Raw genomic sequence first — 17779 nt, 5'->3', positions numbered from 1 at the left:
ATGTCGCGATATGGCCCCGTCGGGGACCACCGGGTGTCCCCCGACGGGAGCCGGAGCCGCTGCTGCCGAGCGTCGGCTGTGTCGCGACAGAGAGCGGGGTCTCCGGGATGGTTCCCGTTCTCCAGAAACAGGGGGAAAAGAGGGAGAAAAGGCGGCGGGAGAGACCCGGCCCCGCTGCCGCGACGGCGGGGACCGGCCCGGGTTGGGGAGCGGCGGGTCCCCGTTCCTGGGGATGGAGAACGGCCGCAGGGGGCTGAAAAGTCGCGTCCGGCCGCCGACTCCGCTCCCCGGACCCCAGCGGGCAGGGCCGGCGGCAGCAACCGCGGAGCGGCCGCAGGGACGGGCCGGGGGCTCCGGGACCTGCTGGGGCTGCGGGGCTGGCAGCGCTCCCCGGTGCCCGGTGCCCGGCTCCGGAGCCCCGGCGCTCCCGGTTCCCTGGGGCTCCTCGCGGCCTCGCTCCGGGGCAAAAACGCTCTCGTTCCCCGGTGCCCGGCTCCGGGCTCCGGCGCTCCCCGGTCCCCGTGTCCGGAGCTCCAGAGCAGCCGGTTCCCCTTGGCCCGGATGTCCCGGGGCTCCGCGCCCGTCTCCAGGCTCGGACGGGACCGGGCTCGTTCCTGGGGCTCTCCCGTCGTTCCTTTGCGCTTTCCCAGCCCGGCCCGTCGGGAGCTCCTCCGGGTCTCCCACTTTCCATTTAATATTATTGCCCCACTTCTGCTTTAATATAAGAAGCAAAAGGCAGCGCCGCGGGGGCGATGGGAACCAGGTGGGACCCGACAAAGCCGCCTCGGGGAACAGGTACAAAAAGCTCCGGGAACTGCCGGGAAAACCCATCAGGGAGCACCGGGAGGGTCCCCGCACGGCTCTTACCTGTTCCGGCTGCGGCGGGGGGATGCTGCCTTTCCACGGGTGTTTCCCCCGGTTCCTGGAAGTCCTTTCCATGCCCCCATCCCTTCACTAATGGTTCTTTGAGTTCCTTCCCCTCCCCATTATCCCAGGAATTGTACAGCTGTTTCCCAGCTGCCGCCTTCCCCAGCGCCGCCAAATCTTTTGGGGGGTGTCAGTTTAGGAAGGAGTGGGAGAAAAATATCTGTATCTTCCCTTTGTCCCCCTGTGCTGTGTTTATTTAGCTACGTGCTTGTATCCCGCTCCTTCCTGCCTTTTCCTTCTTTCTGGCTATTTATTTATTGTCTCCAACGCCAAAACCCGCGGGTCACTCGGAAATGCTCCACGTTGCCCTTGAAAAAAGGGGGGAAAAAACCCAAATTCGATCCTTTATGCAGCAGGATTTTATTTTGATCATTTTCCCCCCTTAATTTTGGTTATATTTGGGTCTGCTCTTTGGTAAGATTTGGTTTTGAATCATTAAAATCCTCTGGCCCAGCAGCTGAGCCCTTTGGAGGCCAAAGCAGGGAGGAAACGACAATTTGGCCTCATTCCTTTGCCGTTATCCATGACCAGACAGGTCGGCACTGAGAGGGACGAGGAACAATCCCCCCAAATTACAATTTCTCATTAACTCAAAGCAGCTGGATCTGGGCTTGGCGGCTCCATAGCCCCCAAATTGCCTTAATTAGAAAACAACCAAAAATCAAAACCGAAAGGCCGGAAGAGGCCGTGGTGGGGGCTGGTTTGGGGGGTGCAGAGCCCCGGGTGAGTCTGCAGGGATGGGGACCCCATTTCCCCCTGTGCTGGGAGGGAAGATCCATCCCAAAGGAGGCATTTCCCCCTCCTGCCCCTCCCAGGGAGCCAGCGGTCCCCACCTGCAGAAACCCCGAATCTCTGCAGCTGTCACTGGGCTGGCATCAGGGCAAACCCAGCATTTTTAGGTTGTCCCCTCAGCAGATGGGGGACCCCAAGGGACCCCTCCCCATCCGCTAATTCCCCGCTCACTTCTCCTTTCCCTGGCTCAGCCCATGCGGGTCCCAAGAGCACCCGGAGCCATCTGGAGCTGCCAAAGCTCTGTGTGGCCCCAGGTAGGGACAAACAACGCCCCGGGATACAGAGGTGGCCCCCAAAATGTGTGGCAGGGATTTTCCTCCTTGATCCCTTTCCATCATCCACCCCAGTGATGCAGCAGCAGCGAAGTGAAGGGGGAACCCCCAGATTTCTTGCTCTGGTCCCAGAGGAGGGTGAGGGATTTCTTCAGCAAAAGAAGCAGATTGGTATTTTTTACTCCTTTCCAAGTGTTTTCCTGGGAGCTGCAGCTCCAGGCAAGTGCTGGTCCAGGGGCACAGAGCTCCCTGTGAACTATCTGGGGTGCAGGGGGCTGGATCTGGCTCAGAGCCGGGGTGGTTTGGGGGGTCACTGGTGGGCTCTGTGCCTCTGTTCTGGGCTCTGAGCCACAGGGGAAAGGGAATGGGAGGAGAGGGATGAGGAGAGAGGAGCAGAACTTTGCAAAAAAACCCTGTTCCTATCTCCTCTGTCCCCCTGGAGCCCCCGCTGCTCCAGCCAGGCTTTCCCCACCCTCCAGAAGCTTTCCCTGCCCGCAGCTCCTGCAGCGAGCACGGATTTTGCTCTCCTCAGGGCTGGATTTGCCCTGCTGCGTGTCCATGCTGAGCCCTTCCTGCTGGGGCAGTACCTCGGCATCCCCCGGGATGAGGGATGGGATGGGATGTGATGAGATTCCAGGGCTGTGGCACGGGCCGTTCTGGGCTTCCTTGGAGCTGTTAACACCCCCTGGTGCTGTGCCTCTCCCCCGGCAGGTGAGAAGGGCTGCAAAGGCTTCCAGGCGATTCCCGCAGCCTGCAGGGTGCCCCCGAAAGCCCCGGAGGACTTGGGGTGCCCACTGACGGCACCCCTGGGCAGCCTCCGGGACCACGGGGTCCCCGAGCTCCCCGAGCCCCTGGGCAAGAGCAAGAGCAAGAAGCGGAGGAACAGGACGACCTTCAGCACGTTCCAGCTGGAGGAGCTGGAGAAGGTTTTCCAGAAGACGCATTATCCCGATGTGTACGCCCGGGAGCAGCTGGCGCTGCGCACGGACCTGACCGAAGCCAGGGTGCAGGTAATGGGCACGGAGGGGTGGGCACGGACACCCTGGGGGTCTCCAGGAGGGGACATTCCCCTGTCTGTAAGGGATGCTGAGACAGATGCTGGTTTTCCCGTGAATATGCTAAATCCCAGATGGAAAACCTGAGGTGTGCCCTCTGTGCCCACTGCTGTGGTGTTGGTTGCCTCTGAGCCCTCTGCATTTCCCCCGGACAAGCACCCAAAGGGTGGGAAGAGCCAAAATTTGTGAGGTCAGCGCCAATCACCCCCCTCAGAACGCCCCACCGGCGACCACCGTGCATCCATCATTCCCAGCCCCCTCCCCAGCTCAGCTCCTCCGGCTGCCAGCTCAGGAGAGCAATCCCCGGCACACCCCGGGACGTGGGGCAGGATGAGACCGATCCTCGCTCCCCGGCTCCGCCGGCATCGCGCTTGCACGGAGCTGCTTCCAGAGGTGTCCCCGTGCGGTTTGCGACTCCCAGCAGGGAGGAAATGAAGGTGGAGGGTAAGGAAGTGAGCAGGGAGCGCCCGCTGGGAGCTGCCATCCCCAGGAGCAGGAATGGGGACAAGGCACAGGCAGGGAACGTCCCCCGAGCCTGCAGCCAAGCCGGGGCTCACCGGAGCCTGCGAACCCAGATTTGGGGTGGGCTGAGATGGAAGCACCGGGAGCCCCGAGAGCCGCAAGCCGAGTATCGGGGTAGCGCAGCCTCCTCTCCGGGAGGGGCTGCTGGAGCTGCCCCTGCCCCAGCACCGAGGGGACGTGCAGCTGCGATATCAGCACCCAAAAAGCCTCGTTCTGCAGCAAAATCTGGGATAAACAAGTCCCAGAAGCTCCAGGGAAGGGAAGGGATCATGCACGGAGCAGGATGGATCATTTTTGGTGCGGGATGAGATATTCCTGCTGTTGGTAAAGGCCAGGTCTCCAAGGCTGAGCACAGAGCAGCTTCCTCTGCTCGGCCCCGGCTCTCCGGGATGCTGGGGCACCGCGTCCGCCCCTTCTGCTGCAGGAGGCTGCAGTGCGAGGGGAAGGGTCCCCGCAGCTCAGCCCCCTCCTCCATCCGCCAGGTTTGGTTCCAGAACCGCCGGGCCAAGTGGAGGAAACGGGAACGCTACGGGAAAATCCAGGAGGTGAGAGACGGCTGCAGCCCCTGCCCCCAGTGCCAGGGGAGGGGTCCCGGCCCACCGCACCTGCGGGTGCCCCACATCACCCATTCCTGCCCCCCACCCTTGCGAAAAGGGATAGAAAGGAGGAAGAATCACATTTTGCCACACGCAGGAAGAATCTGCTTTGTGTCCCACTCCACTTCCCAAGGGAACACTCCCTCGGGGAAGGTTTTGGGGTGTTCCTCCTGAAGGCCCCCTTTAGCTCTCTCTCATCCAGCTGTGCTTTTTCTCTCCCCAGTACTGAAAAGCATAAAAATAATTTAAAACTCAGCTTCACGCCCGTCCCTGAAGCCAAACTCTACCGGGGGAATATTTCAACCAGGAATCAACCTCCGCCCCAAAGGCAGAAAACGGAGCAAAGGCATCGCTCCCTGTGCACCCTGTGGGTGGAGGGGATGGGAAGGGAGGATGAGGAGGAGCTGAGGAAGGACCAGCGGGACCCAGCAGGGCTGAGAGGGTTCATAGGTGGGAAAAGAGGAATCCTGAAGCGGGGGAGCGGGATCTAAGGCAGAATGGGAGGAAATTAAGCGTCGTGTGATGTCCTCACCCTCACTTTGTGCTTTTTTTGGTTTTTGTTATTTCAGCTGCAGAACAACCTGTGGCCGAGCCCTGGGAGCCCCCCGGGGCTGCTGCCCCCCGAGCCCATCCCGTCACCCTGCATGTCCCCGTACCCCCCCGCTCCCAGCAACGGCTTCGTGGGCATTGCTGCTTCCCCGGGCCCCCACCCCGGCATCAACAGCCTCTACCCCCTGCACGGGCTGCCCCCGCCGGGCCTGGCCCCACACCCCTTCGAGCCGCCCCCCCAGCACGACTACAAAGCACCCAGCCTGATGCCACTGAGGATGAAGAGCAAAGAAGGGGCCGGGAGCCTCCTGAATTGGGCCACATGATCCCCCCGCGGGATGGACACGGAGCCCTCATCCCCCCGGAGCGTACCCCATCCCCGGGGCAGGGTGCTGGGGGTCACCTTCCCCCCTCCTCTGCACACCCCGAGCTTCCCCGCATCCACCACCATGGTGCTGTCCCTCCGCCCCCGCTGAGGGGGACAAAGGGGGGCTGTGGGGAGGAAAAAGAGGCGCCCCCAAATCCAGGCTGCCCCAGCGGGGCTGGCACTGGCAGCTCGGGACCCCAGAAATGGCTCCCCAAAATACTCCAGCCCTCCCAGCACCTCCAGGGCCTGGGCTTTGATGGAGATTCCCGACGCTTTCCTCACCCCTCGTGTGTTCCCCCCCCCCAGGCACTGCCAGCCGCGGGTGTGGCTGGGGGAGCACCGGGACACGGGACTTTTGGGGACAATTCTCCCCTCCCCAGCTGAAATTTGGCCGCTCACCCCCTGCCCAGCTCAACCAGCAGTGCCAGAAATTTGGGCTCTTCCTTTCCCAGTCCCATACTGGGATGGCTGCTGGTGCTTGGGGGTTACTGGGGGCAGGGCCAAGGAGCCCCAAAGCCCCCCCAGAGCATCGCAGCTCGTTCTGCTCCCTCTGGGAGGGGAAATCGGGCCCTGGCACAGCTCCTGGAGCCCCCTGGAATGGGCAATAAATCCATGAGGATGGGGCTACCAGGATAAAGCATCCCAAATTAAAGGCTGTTTCCCTGGGGGGGGTCACCCTGTTACCCCTCGGGAAGGTGTTTTAACCCCAGCAGGAGGGAACCCTGCCAGGAGCTCCAGCTGGGCTGCTGGGGCACAGCTGCTCGAGTCTGGGGGGTTCTGCACCTTGTGGTGGTGCCTGCATGGCCAGTCTTGGGGGAGGGGGACACCCCACTGTATCTGAGGTGGCTCATCAGCTCTGGGGATCCCCAGAGGGGCCCCCTGAGTCCCCACAAGGGCTGGTGCATCCTGTTCCCCCCACTTCATCCACTGTGATCTCCCCCACTGCAGGGAAACAACACAAAATGAAGCCAGGAACGACCCTGCTCACCCCAGCACCAAGAGATGCTGGCCAAACCCACTCCCTGAAAACCTGCAACGCCCCCCTGCCCCAGCTCCCACATCCTGATGGGGGGACACCCCTGTGGAGCACCTGGGTGCCCTCGGGGAGGCACCAAACCTGCTGTTCCAGCCCCATCGGGTTTTCAGCCAAGCCCTGGCACCACTGGCCACAGTGGGTGCCACAGGAGGCAGCCCAGGGCTGCCCACCCCCACCCAGGACACCTCACACCCCCTCCCACCGGTGGGGATTTTGTTATTCATTTCTAAACAATAAACCACATTTTTCATAAGTTAATTATGGCTCCAGCAGCCCTCCAAAGGCAGTGGGGCTGGGGATGGAGATTCCCAGCAGGCTCCTCAGGCCTGTTCTGGCACTGGCAATGACATTTGGGGGGCAGGATGGTGCTGGAGGCACTCAGGTGGGTGCCAGGGGACCTTGGGGACACATGCAGCCCTCCAGGAGGCACATCCAGCCCCTGGCTCTGTGCTGCCCACGATGTCAGGGTGCAGCACTGCACCTCCAGACGGACCCAGCTCACATCACCCCCGGCTGAGGAGGAGGGTGGGATGGGGACAGCTCCAGGCACAAATTAAAGGCATGTTACCATCGATGCTGAGCCCACAGAACTTCTCTGATGTCTCTGTTTGTTGCTTCCAGGACTGGGGCTGAGCATCCCCACAGCTGGATTTGAGCTCCACAGGTTCAGAATCCCAGCAGGTGATGATGGGGTGGAATTGGGGCTGTCCAGGCTCCCTCTGCCCACAGCCATGTCTGCAAATCCCTGCCTCAAATCAGGGTGAATCCCCCAGGATTTCTGCTCCTCAGGGAAACTGAGGCCAGGCAATGTGCAAGGCTGAGCTCTGGCAGGATTTGGTGACAGGATCCTCTGCTGGGAGCAGGGACCAAAGAAAATCCTGGTGGCAGCACCACACTGGTGTCAGAAACCCCAGGACAGAGCTGGGGGAGGGTTCAGTGAAAGGGACAGGAAAATGCCTGTGAGAACCTCCCCTGAGGCCACCAGCCCCCCAGACAACAGAGCTGGGGGCAAGGTAAGACTAAACCTTGTGGTGAGGGTCATGTACCCCCTGGGATTTGAGGGATGAGTGGACACAGACACAGCACGAGGAACTCTCATCCCAGCCCAGCTCCAGGCAGGAGGGACAGGGACACAGACAGAGCCCAGCCACGCTCGGGGCAGAGGTATCACCAAATATATATAATATATGTACAGCTCCTGCACCCCTCGTGGGGTGAGGGGAGGCCCCCCCAGCCCCCCAATCTCCCAGAGGGGCTGGGCAGGACCACCCAAGGACCCCACTGCCACCTGCTCCCCCTTCTTGGCTGGGGGGGCACGAGAGGGGTGGTGCCCCTGCAAGCATCGCATGGGGTGGGCAGAGACCCCCCACCCAACAGGAAACCCCCAGGCACCCTCAGCTTTGGGATGAGCCTGGAAGGAGGCAGAGGGGCAGGATGTGGTCTCAGCGAGGACACCCCAGCTCCATCCTCTTCCCAAGCCCACCACAGAAGTGCAGCCACCCACAGACCCCCCCAAACCACGCTCCCCTGTCCCGGGGCAGCCTCGAGCTCTCCGAGCAGCCCATGGTGCCTCCCCGTGTCCATCACTGCAGCAGCTCCTCCCAGGAGATGGGCCTGGAGAACACCTCCCGCTCCAGCCACAGGTCGTAGTTGACCTGGAAATCCTCGGGCAGCTCCACACGCTGGCCCAGCACGCTCTGCAGGCAGTTATCCACGGGCAGGAAGTCGGGGTTGCCGTGGGCCCGGTCGTAGCGCCGCGAGTTGAAGCGCTCGATGCTGGCACGCAGGGCACACTCCTCTGCCTGGAAATCCCAGGGACGGGCGTCCAGGTCTGGGGACAGGGATGAGAGTGCTCAGAGCAGAGCTGGGGACTCCTCAGGCAGCCCAAACCCCTCGGTGTGGCGGTTTAACCCCAGCCAGACTGAGCCCCATGCCCATTCTCCCACCAGCCGGAGCAGGGAAGAATCAGGAGGGTAAAAGCTGGAAAACTGGTGGGTTAGGACAAAGACAGCTTAATAAAGAAAGCAAAAGCTGTGTACACAAGGAAATAAACCCAAGGAATTAATTCCCTGCTTCCCTTGAGCAGGCAGGTGTTCAGCACCTTCAGGAGAACAGGGCCCCATCCCAGGGAATGGGGACTTGGATAACAACACCATCACTCCCAACATCCCCCAAAATTCCTCTTTCTTCCCCACACTTTATGTTCTGAGCATGATGCCCTAGAGTCTGGAATATCCTTTGGTTCCCTCTCCTCCCAACAACCCAAACACCCCCAGCCCCCTCACACCTGGCCTTCGTAGGTACTTCCACAGAGTGCAGAGCCAGCAGCCACCAACAGCTCACAGCACCAGCACTACCTCCCAACATTCCCACCCCATCGAGGACATGGATGTGGACAAGATGCTGGGAGGGGACACAGGCCAGCTGACCCTAATTAGCCAAGGGAATATTCCAGGCTGTGTGATGTCAGACCAGATATAAAAGCTAAGGAAAGGAGGAGGAATGATGGGGCATTTGTAATTTAAAATATGCCTTCCAGAGCAGCCACCCCACGTGCTGCAGCCCAGCTTCCCAGGAGTGGCTGAACATCACTGGCTGATAGGAAGTAGAGAACAAACCTACTTTTTTTGTGCTCTAGCTGTACTAAACTACTTTATCTTAACCTACCATTTCCCATCTGATTTTCTCTGCCCTGTCCAGCTGGGAATGGGAGCCACAGAGCAGTTTGGGGGCACCTGGTTGAGCTCAACCAGCCAAGGTCCACCCAGGTCAACCCAGCACAGCTGCCCAAGCCCCAGGCAGCAGGGGTGAGCTCGGGGCACAGAGCCTGGAGCAGGAGGGCTGGGAATGCCAGGGATGCCAGGACGTACCGTTGCCGTAGGCCCAGTCGTCGTTGAGGCGGTGCCGCACTTTCTGGTAAATGGCTGACATGGTTTTCATGTTGCTCTTCCTCCACTGCCGGCCCAGGTACTTGGTCTGCACCTTGAGCAGCTTCAGCACGTAGAGCTGCATCATGGCCTGCTTCACCTTCAGAGCCCGCTTCAGGATGGGCGCCGACTTGAACACCACCAGCATCTGCCAGAACATTGCCAGATCCCAGCTGGGATGGACTCCTGTGCCAACCCCTCCTCCACTGCCTGCTCGCTGCTCACTCCCCACCGAGCGCTGGGCTGTCCCAGGTCATGCCCAGGGCAGGTGCCTGGCCATGCTGAGCTCCAGAACATTCCCAGCCCTCACCATGGTGCGGGAATGCTTCCACTTGGTCAGCTTGTTCAGGATGCGCAGGAGGTTTATGCAGGAGAAGAGGTTCCGCCAGCAGAACTGGTTGTTGTCTCCAGCTTCCTGTGGGGAAGGAGATGCAGGGTCAGGCAAGGGACTGGAGTGGGGATGGGAGGCTGTGGTGATCTGAGGAGCCACATCCAAAGGGGACAGCACAGCATCTGCACATGGAATCGTCCAATCATGGAATTGTTAAGATTGGAAAAGCCCCCCGAGATCAAATCCAACTGCTCCCCCAGCACTGCCAAGGACACCAGTAATCCCTGTCCCCAAGTCAACACTCACACATTTTTTGAACTCTTCCAGGGACAGTGACTCCAGCACTGACAGCCTGTACCGGTGCCTGACCAGGCTTTTCACGCATTTTTTTCTCCAATATCCAACCTGAACTTCCCCTGGCACAGCTTGAGGCCATTTTCTCTTGTCCTATCCCTTGCTCCCTGGGACCAGAACCTGAACCCCCAGCTCCACCCTCCTGTCAGGGAGCTGTGGAGAGCCAGACAATCCTCCCTGAGGCTCCTTTTCTCCAGGCTGAGTCCCCCCAGCTCCCTCAGCTGCTCCTGGTGCTCCAGCCCCTTCCCCAGCTCCATTCCCTTCTCTGGACATGCTCCAGCCCAGCAGACACTTGCCATCCCCACCCCCTCCCCAAAACCCCAGTGCAGCAGAGCTGAGGGTGCAAGGGCTGGCTGCTGGAGCTCTGCTGCCTCCCTGCATCCCAAATTTCCCCAGGAGCACCCCAGGTGCCAGGACTGCCACAGGACTCACCAGGCTCTCTGCTGTCAGCTCTGGCAGCTCGTGCACAACGCAGTAGGGATAGTCCAGCACGGAGATGCTGCAGGAAGGACAGGGGTGGTCATGCTGTTCCCCCAAATCCCTCCTGGCCTGGGGGCAATGCAGCCCCCACTGCCCAGCCACTGCAGATGGGCTGTGGTGGGAACTTTGCAGGGCTGCCTGAGCCACTGCCAGGGAGGGACTGTGGAGGGGCCAAAGAAACAGGGCCCCCTCCCCACATCCCCCAGGAATGCAGGTGGGCAGCCTTCTCCCTCACCTGTTTTTGGCAGTGATGTAGGACATGATGTTCTGGTTGAAGAACTTGAGGATGAGAGGGATGCAGTTGGCAAAGACCAGGTGCTGGGCCATGTACTCAAACTGGGGAGGAGAAAGGTGGGTGAGCAGGGATCCACTCAGGGTCCTGCCATGGCCAAAGACCCGTGGGCACAGCTGGACCCTGGCCCACCTCACCTGGTAGATGTGGTTGAGCTTGAAGTGTTTGAGCAGGAGGAGCAGCACGGCAGAGATGGCCTTGACGATGATCTCCTTGTGCCGATTGACATCCACGCCCAGCTTCATGCTCTGCAGCACCGTGGTCCTGGGGGACACAAGGGATTGTATCAGGAGCAATTCTTCCCTCTCAGGGTGCTACAGGTTGTCCAGGGAAGCTGTGGCTGCCCCGTTCCTGGAAGTGTCCAAGCCCAGCCTGGTCTAGTGAAAGGTGTCCCTGTCCATGGCAGGGAGTGGAACTGGATGAGCTTTAAGGTCCCTTCCCACCCAAAACATTCCATGATTCCATAGTCCTTGGGCTGGGCCTGCCCCTCCCACTGCCTGCAGGGTGCAACCCAGGGCAGAGCAGGGTCACATCCCTCAAGGAGCCCCAGCCCACTCTGTGTCACTCCCCCAGCTCCCTCCTTCCCTTCCCACCCCAGCCAGCTCCCCTGCTCCACGGCCACTCACGGCATCTCCTCGGGCAGGACATCTGCCAGGATGTTGATGGAGTCTGTCTTGGCTTTGGAGGTGGGGGCTGCAGCCAGGAGGATCTTCAGCAGAGCAATCTGTGAAGAGAGAGATGGAGGGGGAATGGGAGCTGCAGGGGACTGGCCACAAACCCTTTCCCCACTGCAGGAGGGAGGAACAGAGCAGGGTGAAAACTTGGCATGCATCACTGGAAAGGGACTGATCCAGGGGATCCCAGTGCTCCCCAGCTCACCATGTACTGGGGCAGGCTGGGCAGCAGGCCCTGGTACAGGATCTCTGCAGGGACTTGCTCCACTTCCTCTTCCCCCTGGTGCCAGGAGAGAGCAGAAAACCTCATGCCAGGAGCTGCCACCAGCACCATGGAGCATGAACCCAAGGGCAGGATACCTCCAACTCCTGCCCCAACTCCCTCTGTCCCAGAGAAACCCCTCCCCAGCAAAACAAACCCTCAGCCCTGCCAAAAAACCTGGCAGGACCAAGTTCCCCCAACTCCCAGCCCAGGATCTCCAACCCATCCCAATCCCAATCCCAATCCCAATCCCACACTCACTCCAGAGAGCGGGGAACGCAGGTACTCTTCTTCCATGTGCACCTGCACCTCAGCAATGGACGTGTACTTGTGCTGCAGGGGCACAGGGCAGGGTCAGCACGGTCCCCAGCACTGCCCCCAGCCCCAGCCTGCTCCCAACATCCTGTTCCATCCCTCCCAGACCCCTGTCCCGGGGGTGACCTGTGTGCATGTGCAGGGTGGGAGCTGCTGGGCTCTGTCTGGGACAAGGCCACTAGGAAAGGGATGAAGACATGAAGAAAGGGATAAAACCCCCTAAGAAAGGGATAAAACCCCCTAAGAAAGGGATAAAACCCCCTAAGAAAGGGATAAAACCCCCTAAGAAAGGGATAAACACCCTCTAAGAAAGGGATAACACCCTCTAAGGAAGGGATGGAGCCCCCTAAGGAAGTGGCTCAGACAACCTGTAAGTCCAGAATGAGATGAAAGCTTAAAGCTACTCTCCCATCACTGGGTGGAGGAAGGGGAAAATGGTCAAGAAAATCCACCCTGAGCTGTGATGGGAGCAGGGAGATGGGCAAGGGGCACCCATACAGCAGCAGGAGCTGGAGGAATTCCTCAACTCACCAGCTTCAGGGTGCGGATGCTCTCATGGATGGGCCTGGGCAAGCCCACCACGGTGTTGGTGTCACTGGAGGAGGGAAAGAGCCAGGCTGGGAGCAGGGCTGAGCACCCAGGGGTGGGGCAGAGACCACCCAGGGATGAAGCCACGGACCAGCCAGCCAAGGCCCTCCCTGCTGCCATTTAGAGACAAAAGCAGCCCCCAAATTGGCCTCTCCAACAGGTCCCCCATAATGGCAGCACTGGGCTGGCTCTGAACTCACCTGCCCAGTGTGTAGCCGATGAATTTGCTGCGGCTGGATTCCAGGAACATCTCAATGTCCTTCTCCCTGCAGCAAAGGGAGAAGGGAAGAGTCACATCTTCCTGTGCCTCTGGAAAACACCCAGCCAGGCACAGGGAAAGGCCTCGTGGTCAGGTAAAGGGTGCCCAGCCAACCCCACAAGAAAACTGCCATCCAAGTGACCATCCCATCCCCAACACCTTCCCTACATCCCTGCTGAGATTCCCAACATCCAACAGCCTCCGCTTCCCTGACCCTGCTCCAGTTCTCCTAACAGGGAGCCCCCAGACTCACCGGACCTTGGGGGCCCAGGGCAGCCCTTTGGGGCAGGTGATGCGGTCACTGGGGGGGTGCTGGGTAGGGGGGGGCATCACTTCATCCCGTTCCAGGGGGAAGGTCTCTCCCTCCAGGCTGTTGTCATCATCATTTTCCTCCTCTTCCTCGCGGGAATCGTCAGCTTTGTACGGATCCCGCTCGTTGAAGGCATCGAGGTTATCCTGCTTAATGAGGGCCTGGAGGGGGGAGAAGGGGCAGGGAATATCCTGGAAACAAGCCCAGAGCCTGGCAGTGCCCTCCCTAACGGCCCCATCCCCACCTTGTGCTCCCTCCGGCCGCGCTTCTGCTGCTGCTCGATGAGGTCGGAGGCGGAGGCGGGCGGGGAGGCCGCGCGCATGTTGCGGATCACCTGGATGCTGTCCTCGGGCAGCGGCGGCAGGCCCAGCATCTCCCTCTTCTCTGCCTTCATGCTCTGCAGCTCCTCAAACCCTCCCAGGGTGCACTGCAAGGGACAGCACAGCATGCTGAGCATGGGGGGCTCCAGGGGCATCCACACCTGCCCTTCCCAAACCCACTCTGCAGGATCACACATCTTTCAGCTTGGAAAAGCTCTCTGAAATCATCCAACTGCTCCCACAGCACTGCCAAGGCCACCTCTAACCTGAGTCCCCAGGTGCCACATCCATGTGTCCTTTAAATCCCCCTGGGGATGGTGACTCAAACACTGTCCTGGGCAGCCTGTGCCAATGCCTGACCTCTCCTTCCATGACAAAAATTTCCCAATATCCAATCTAAACTTCCCGTGGCACAGCTTGATGTCGTTTCCTCTTGTCCTGTCCCTTGGTCCCTGGGAGCAGAACTTGATACCCTCCTGGCTGCCTCCTGTCAGGGAGCTGTCCCTGAGCCTCCTTTTCTCCAGGCTGAGCCCCTTTCCAGCTCCCTCAGTTACTCCACACCCTTCCCCAGCAACATTCCCCTCCCTGGACACACTCCAGCCCATCCAAGTCTCTCTAGTTCTGAGGAGCTCAAATCCTTCCCCAGGATGGATTTGGATGGGAAGAGACCTTTCAAATAGGAGCTGCCTTTCCTGTGCTCCTCTTGTCACTGAGAGAGGAGGGACAGGAGGGTGTCCAAGCATCCACAACTGCAGTGTTCAGAGCTTTCCTTTCCCCAGCCAGGGACCTTGCTTTGGGTCTATCCTTAGTATCCAGCTCCAGACACCAATATCCAATGCTTCCCTATGGGGGAAAACCTGGGGTTGGGTTTAAAGGAAAACTGAACACCAGAACAAGAGGATGGAGCAATTAGAGCCAACTCTGAGGGCAGAATTCCCTCCTCTGCCAAGTACCAAACCATACATCCCACATCCCACAGCCTCTCATTACCAGCACAGTCTTCCAGAGCAGAAGCAGCACCTTCTTCATGGGGAAGTGTGGAGCGTGGCCACTGCAGAATTTGGTCACCATCCCAAAGAGCATGACAGAGAAGGGCTCGTTGTTGTACAGGGGAGCTCCTGGAAACACACAGCACCATTAGCCAGGAATTCCTCATCCCAGTGGGCCTCACCCCAATCACCAGCATCACCAGCTCCTGCACCCTCCTCCCCATCAGCTCCAAGATCCTCACCTCACCCCTGACAACTCCCTCTCCCCTTCCAAGACCTTGCAAACTCCATCATTTCTTACCTCTATGTTCAGAGGAAGCAATAGCTCCAATACTCTGGTTTTTTCCCCAGAGAGCACCCAGCAGCTGAAAAGGCTGGATGGCTTCCTCTGCTCACCTCCCTCTGCCTCACAAGTTGAGCAGAAGCCAACCCAGTGCTGCCAGTCCCTATTATCCAACTCCTAGAGCCAAATCCCATGTCACTGCCTCCAGCCCTGGCAGCTCTTTCCCAGCTCCTGGTCCTCACCCAGCTCTGCTCGGAAGGTTTGTCTCATGCTCTTCCACTCAGGCTTGTCCCCCTCGGCCTCCTGGCGCACAGTCTCCACAATCAGGTACATGATGTTCAGCAGCACCCTGCAAGAACCAGGGCAGCTGAATCCCACACACTGGGATAGGTTATGAAAGCACTGTCAGCACCCAGGGCTCTGGGAGAAGCTGGTGCAACCCAGACCACATCCAGAATCCATGTACCTGCTCCACACCAGCACACAGGCACGAGGGGAAAAAGTGTCTGCAAGTCCAAACAGGAAAAAAATCCACTTTCCCAAATTTTACTGCTTTCATATCCCCAGCCTGTCCCATTCCTGCTGTGCAGGCTGAGCACAACAGGCACCTGCAGAAGCTCTCAAGAGCTGGGACAGCTCTGGGACCCCTTCCAGTGCCTGTCTCAGCCTCCCAAAGCTCCCAGGAAATGCTGTCCCCCCTCCTGGTCCCTCCGTACCTGAGGTCGGTGCTGTCAGCCAGGGAAATGGCCGGTTTCCTCACGGCACTGGAACAGGCTGCGCTGTTGCTGTGGAGGGAGAACAGCTCAGAGGGAATTTGGAAGAACTCAAACTCTGTCATGGGCACTCCATGTGCCAGCTCCAAACCCTGAGACAGACACTGCTGCCATGAGCTCCCTGCTCCCAGCACAGCCATGGGAGGAGGAGCAGAGCTGCCTGTTTGCTGCCAGGCAATTGATTCACCGGGAATTTCAGGAGAAATCAGGCACAATCCTACATTACACATCCAGCCAGGACAACGGGAGTCACTCTGGTGAGCTCCAGAGCCATTCCTGAAGGCTTTTCCAGCAGTACTCACTCAATCTCCATGTTCAGCAGCTCCACCAAGGCGTTGAACGTTCCCACTTCCAGCAGGAGGAAGATGTTGTACCTCATCCAGGCCTGGACCTCGGCCTCGGAGCTGCACTCCCCGAAGGTGCCTGCGAGGAAACGCTGCTGATGCCACTCCACGGGCACTCCCACAGCACACAGAGCATGGAAAACACAAAACAACACCCTCCAAAGTGAGGGAAAACCGACATGCAGAGCAGGGAACTGCCCTCTCTGGGTGATGCCTTCCAGGTCTGGCAGAACTGGGATAACACAGCCACGTTTTGGGACAAACTGCTCTAAACTATCGGGTCCCAGATTCAGCCTCGCTCCAGACATCCCACGAGAATCAAATCCACAAGGAATGACAATTCCTCAAACTATTATATGGTAAAATAATGAGTAATTATTGTACTACATTCATTATATCATATGTAGATACATTACACACAATATATATAACGTATTGTGTATAATGTATAATATAGACTATATATACTGTATATAATATAAAGATACATATCACATTTAATTGTATATAATGTATAATTATATACACAATGTATTATATCTACATATATACATATATGTACATATATGTATATAATATATGTATAATATACAATATATTGTATATATACAATATACAGTATATTATCATATGTATTGTAGATTATATTGTATTATGTCTTACATGTAGTATAATATTACAATTAAATATTTTATGTGTGTACTGTACATTTGAGATTATATTGTAATATGTCTCATATATAGCATATACATAAAAATGTTATAGCTTACATATAATTATATATTTTAATGTATATATTATATATATGTGATTATATTGTACGATGTCTCATATATAGTATACACAAAAAAGATACAATTATAATATGCATATTATATATAATAAATAGCACAATATAATCTACAATACATATATAATACAATATATTGTACTATATGTGTGTATAATAGATACATATAATGTATATGATATACATTGTACGTATATATTATGCATATACAATATATGTTGTATTATGTATGTATTATATAATACAATACATATTGTACTATACATAATACAAAACTGTATATTACATATTGCATATTATATAGTATATACAGTATATTGTATTAAATATATATAAGATACATAACTACATATATAAAAACTCTATGAACATAAAGGAGTTCTATGTGATTTAAATATACACTATATATAAAATATAGTTAATGTATACAATATAACACACACAACTGTAGATCTAATTGTACAACTACATTGAACAATATATAAAATATATACATATATATTAACCTACATATTTTATATAATATATATAATATATATCATATAATACATATATCTGATATATATTATTATATATTATATAAAATATGTAGTAATATATATACTTATCTATTATATATACATATATAATTATATATTTATATATATAATTACATATATACTCTTATATATATGTTTTATAGATTTACTTTTATTATATATATATTTTTATAGATATACTTACATATATACCTTTATATATGTTTTATAGATATACTTTTTATTACATATATATTTATATATATATCATTATATATACTTTTATATGTTTTATAGATATACTTTTATTATATACATTTTTATATATACTTACATATATACTTTTATATATGCTTACAGATATACTATTATATATATATATATTTTATATATACATATATACTTTTATATATGCTTATAGGTATACTTTTATTATATATATATTTTTATATATATACTTATATATACTTTTATATGTTTTATAGATATACTTTTATTATATATATTTTGATATATACTCACATATATACTTTTATATATGTTTCATAGATATACTTTTATTATATATATTTTTATATATACTTACATATATACTTTTATATATGTTTTATAGATATAATTTTATTACATATATTTTTATATATATACTTATATATACTTATATATTTACTTTTTATATATATACACATATACATATATATACACACATATATACATATACACACACACACATATATACACATATATACATATATATGTATACACATATATACACATATATATACACACACATATATACATATATATCTATATACACACACTTATATATACATATATATACACACATATATACA

General features: G+C 55.0%; 2 protein-coding genes across 5 annotated transcripts in view; one reads left to right on the top strand and one right to left on the bottom strand.

The window, feature by feature from the left end:
• On the top strand, positions 1-6655 carry ALX3 (ALX homeobox 3). The gene is made up of 4 exons (XM_033519842.1): positions 1-658; positions 2703-3001; positions 4051-4113; positions 4734-6655. The coding sequence occupies exons 1-4, from the start codon at positions 1-3 to the stop codon at positions 5037-5039; spliced, it is 1326 nt and encodes a 441-aa protein (XP_033375733.1). The 3' UTR covers positions 5040-6655.
• A 619-nt stretch (positions 6656-7274) lies between these two features.
• Positions 7275-17779, bottom strand: part of STRIP1 (striatin interacting protein 1) — a 14558-nt gene continuing 4053 nt past the window's right edge. For all 4 annotated transcript variants that reach the window (XM_033519869.1, XM_033519867.1, XM_033519868.1 and 1 more), the window contains exons 5-21: positions 15576-15696; positions 15217-15285; positions 14743-14849; positions 14219-14346; positions 13153-13335; positions 12852-13069; positions 12540-12605; positions 12283-12346; positions 11698-11769; positions 11380-11454; positions 11127-11224; positions 10638-10764; positions 10444-10544; positions 10161-10227; positions 9354-9458; positions 8987-9191; positions 7275-7947 (exon numbers count right to left, since the gene is read on the bottom strand). In XM_033519869.1, coding sequence (XP_033375760.1) covers positions 7700-7947; positions 8987-9191; positions 9354-9458; positions 10161-10227; positions 10444-10544; positions 10638-10764; positions 11127-11224; positions 11380-11454; positions 11698-11769; positions 12283-12346; positions 12540-12605; positions 12852-13069; positions 13153-13335; positions 14219-14346; positions 14743-14849; positions 15217-15285; positions 15576-15696 — 2054 coding nt within the window. In that variant the 3' untranslated portion in view covers positions 7275-7699. The remainder of the gene's footprint in view (positions 7948-8986; positions 9192-9353; positions 9459-10160; positions 10228-10443; positions 10545-10637; positions 10765-11126; positions 11225-11379; positions 11455-11697; positions 11770-12282; positions 12347-12539; positions 12606-12851; positions 13070-13152; positions 13336-14218; positions 14347-14742; positions 14850-15216; positions 15286-15575; positions 15697-17779) is intronic.

The sequence above is a fragment of the Parus major genome, chromosome 26, assembly GCF_001522545.3.
Source record: "Parus major isolate Abel chromosome 26, Parus_major1.1, whole genome shotgun sequence".
NCBI lineage: Eukaryota > Metazoa > Chordata > Aves > Passeriformes > Paridae > Parus > Parus major.
Note: the sequence above shows the minus strand (reverse complement) of the source record. Positions and strands in the feature narration are given on the sequence as shown.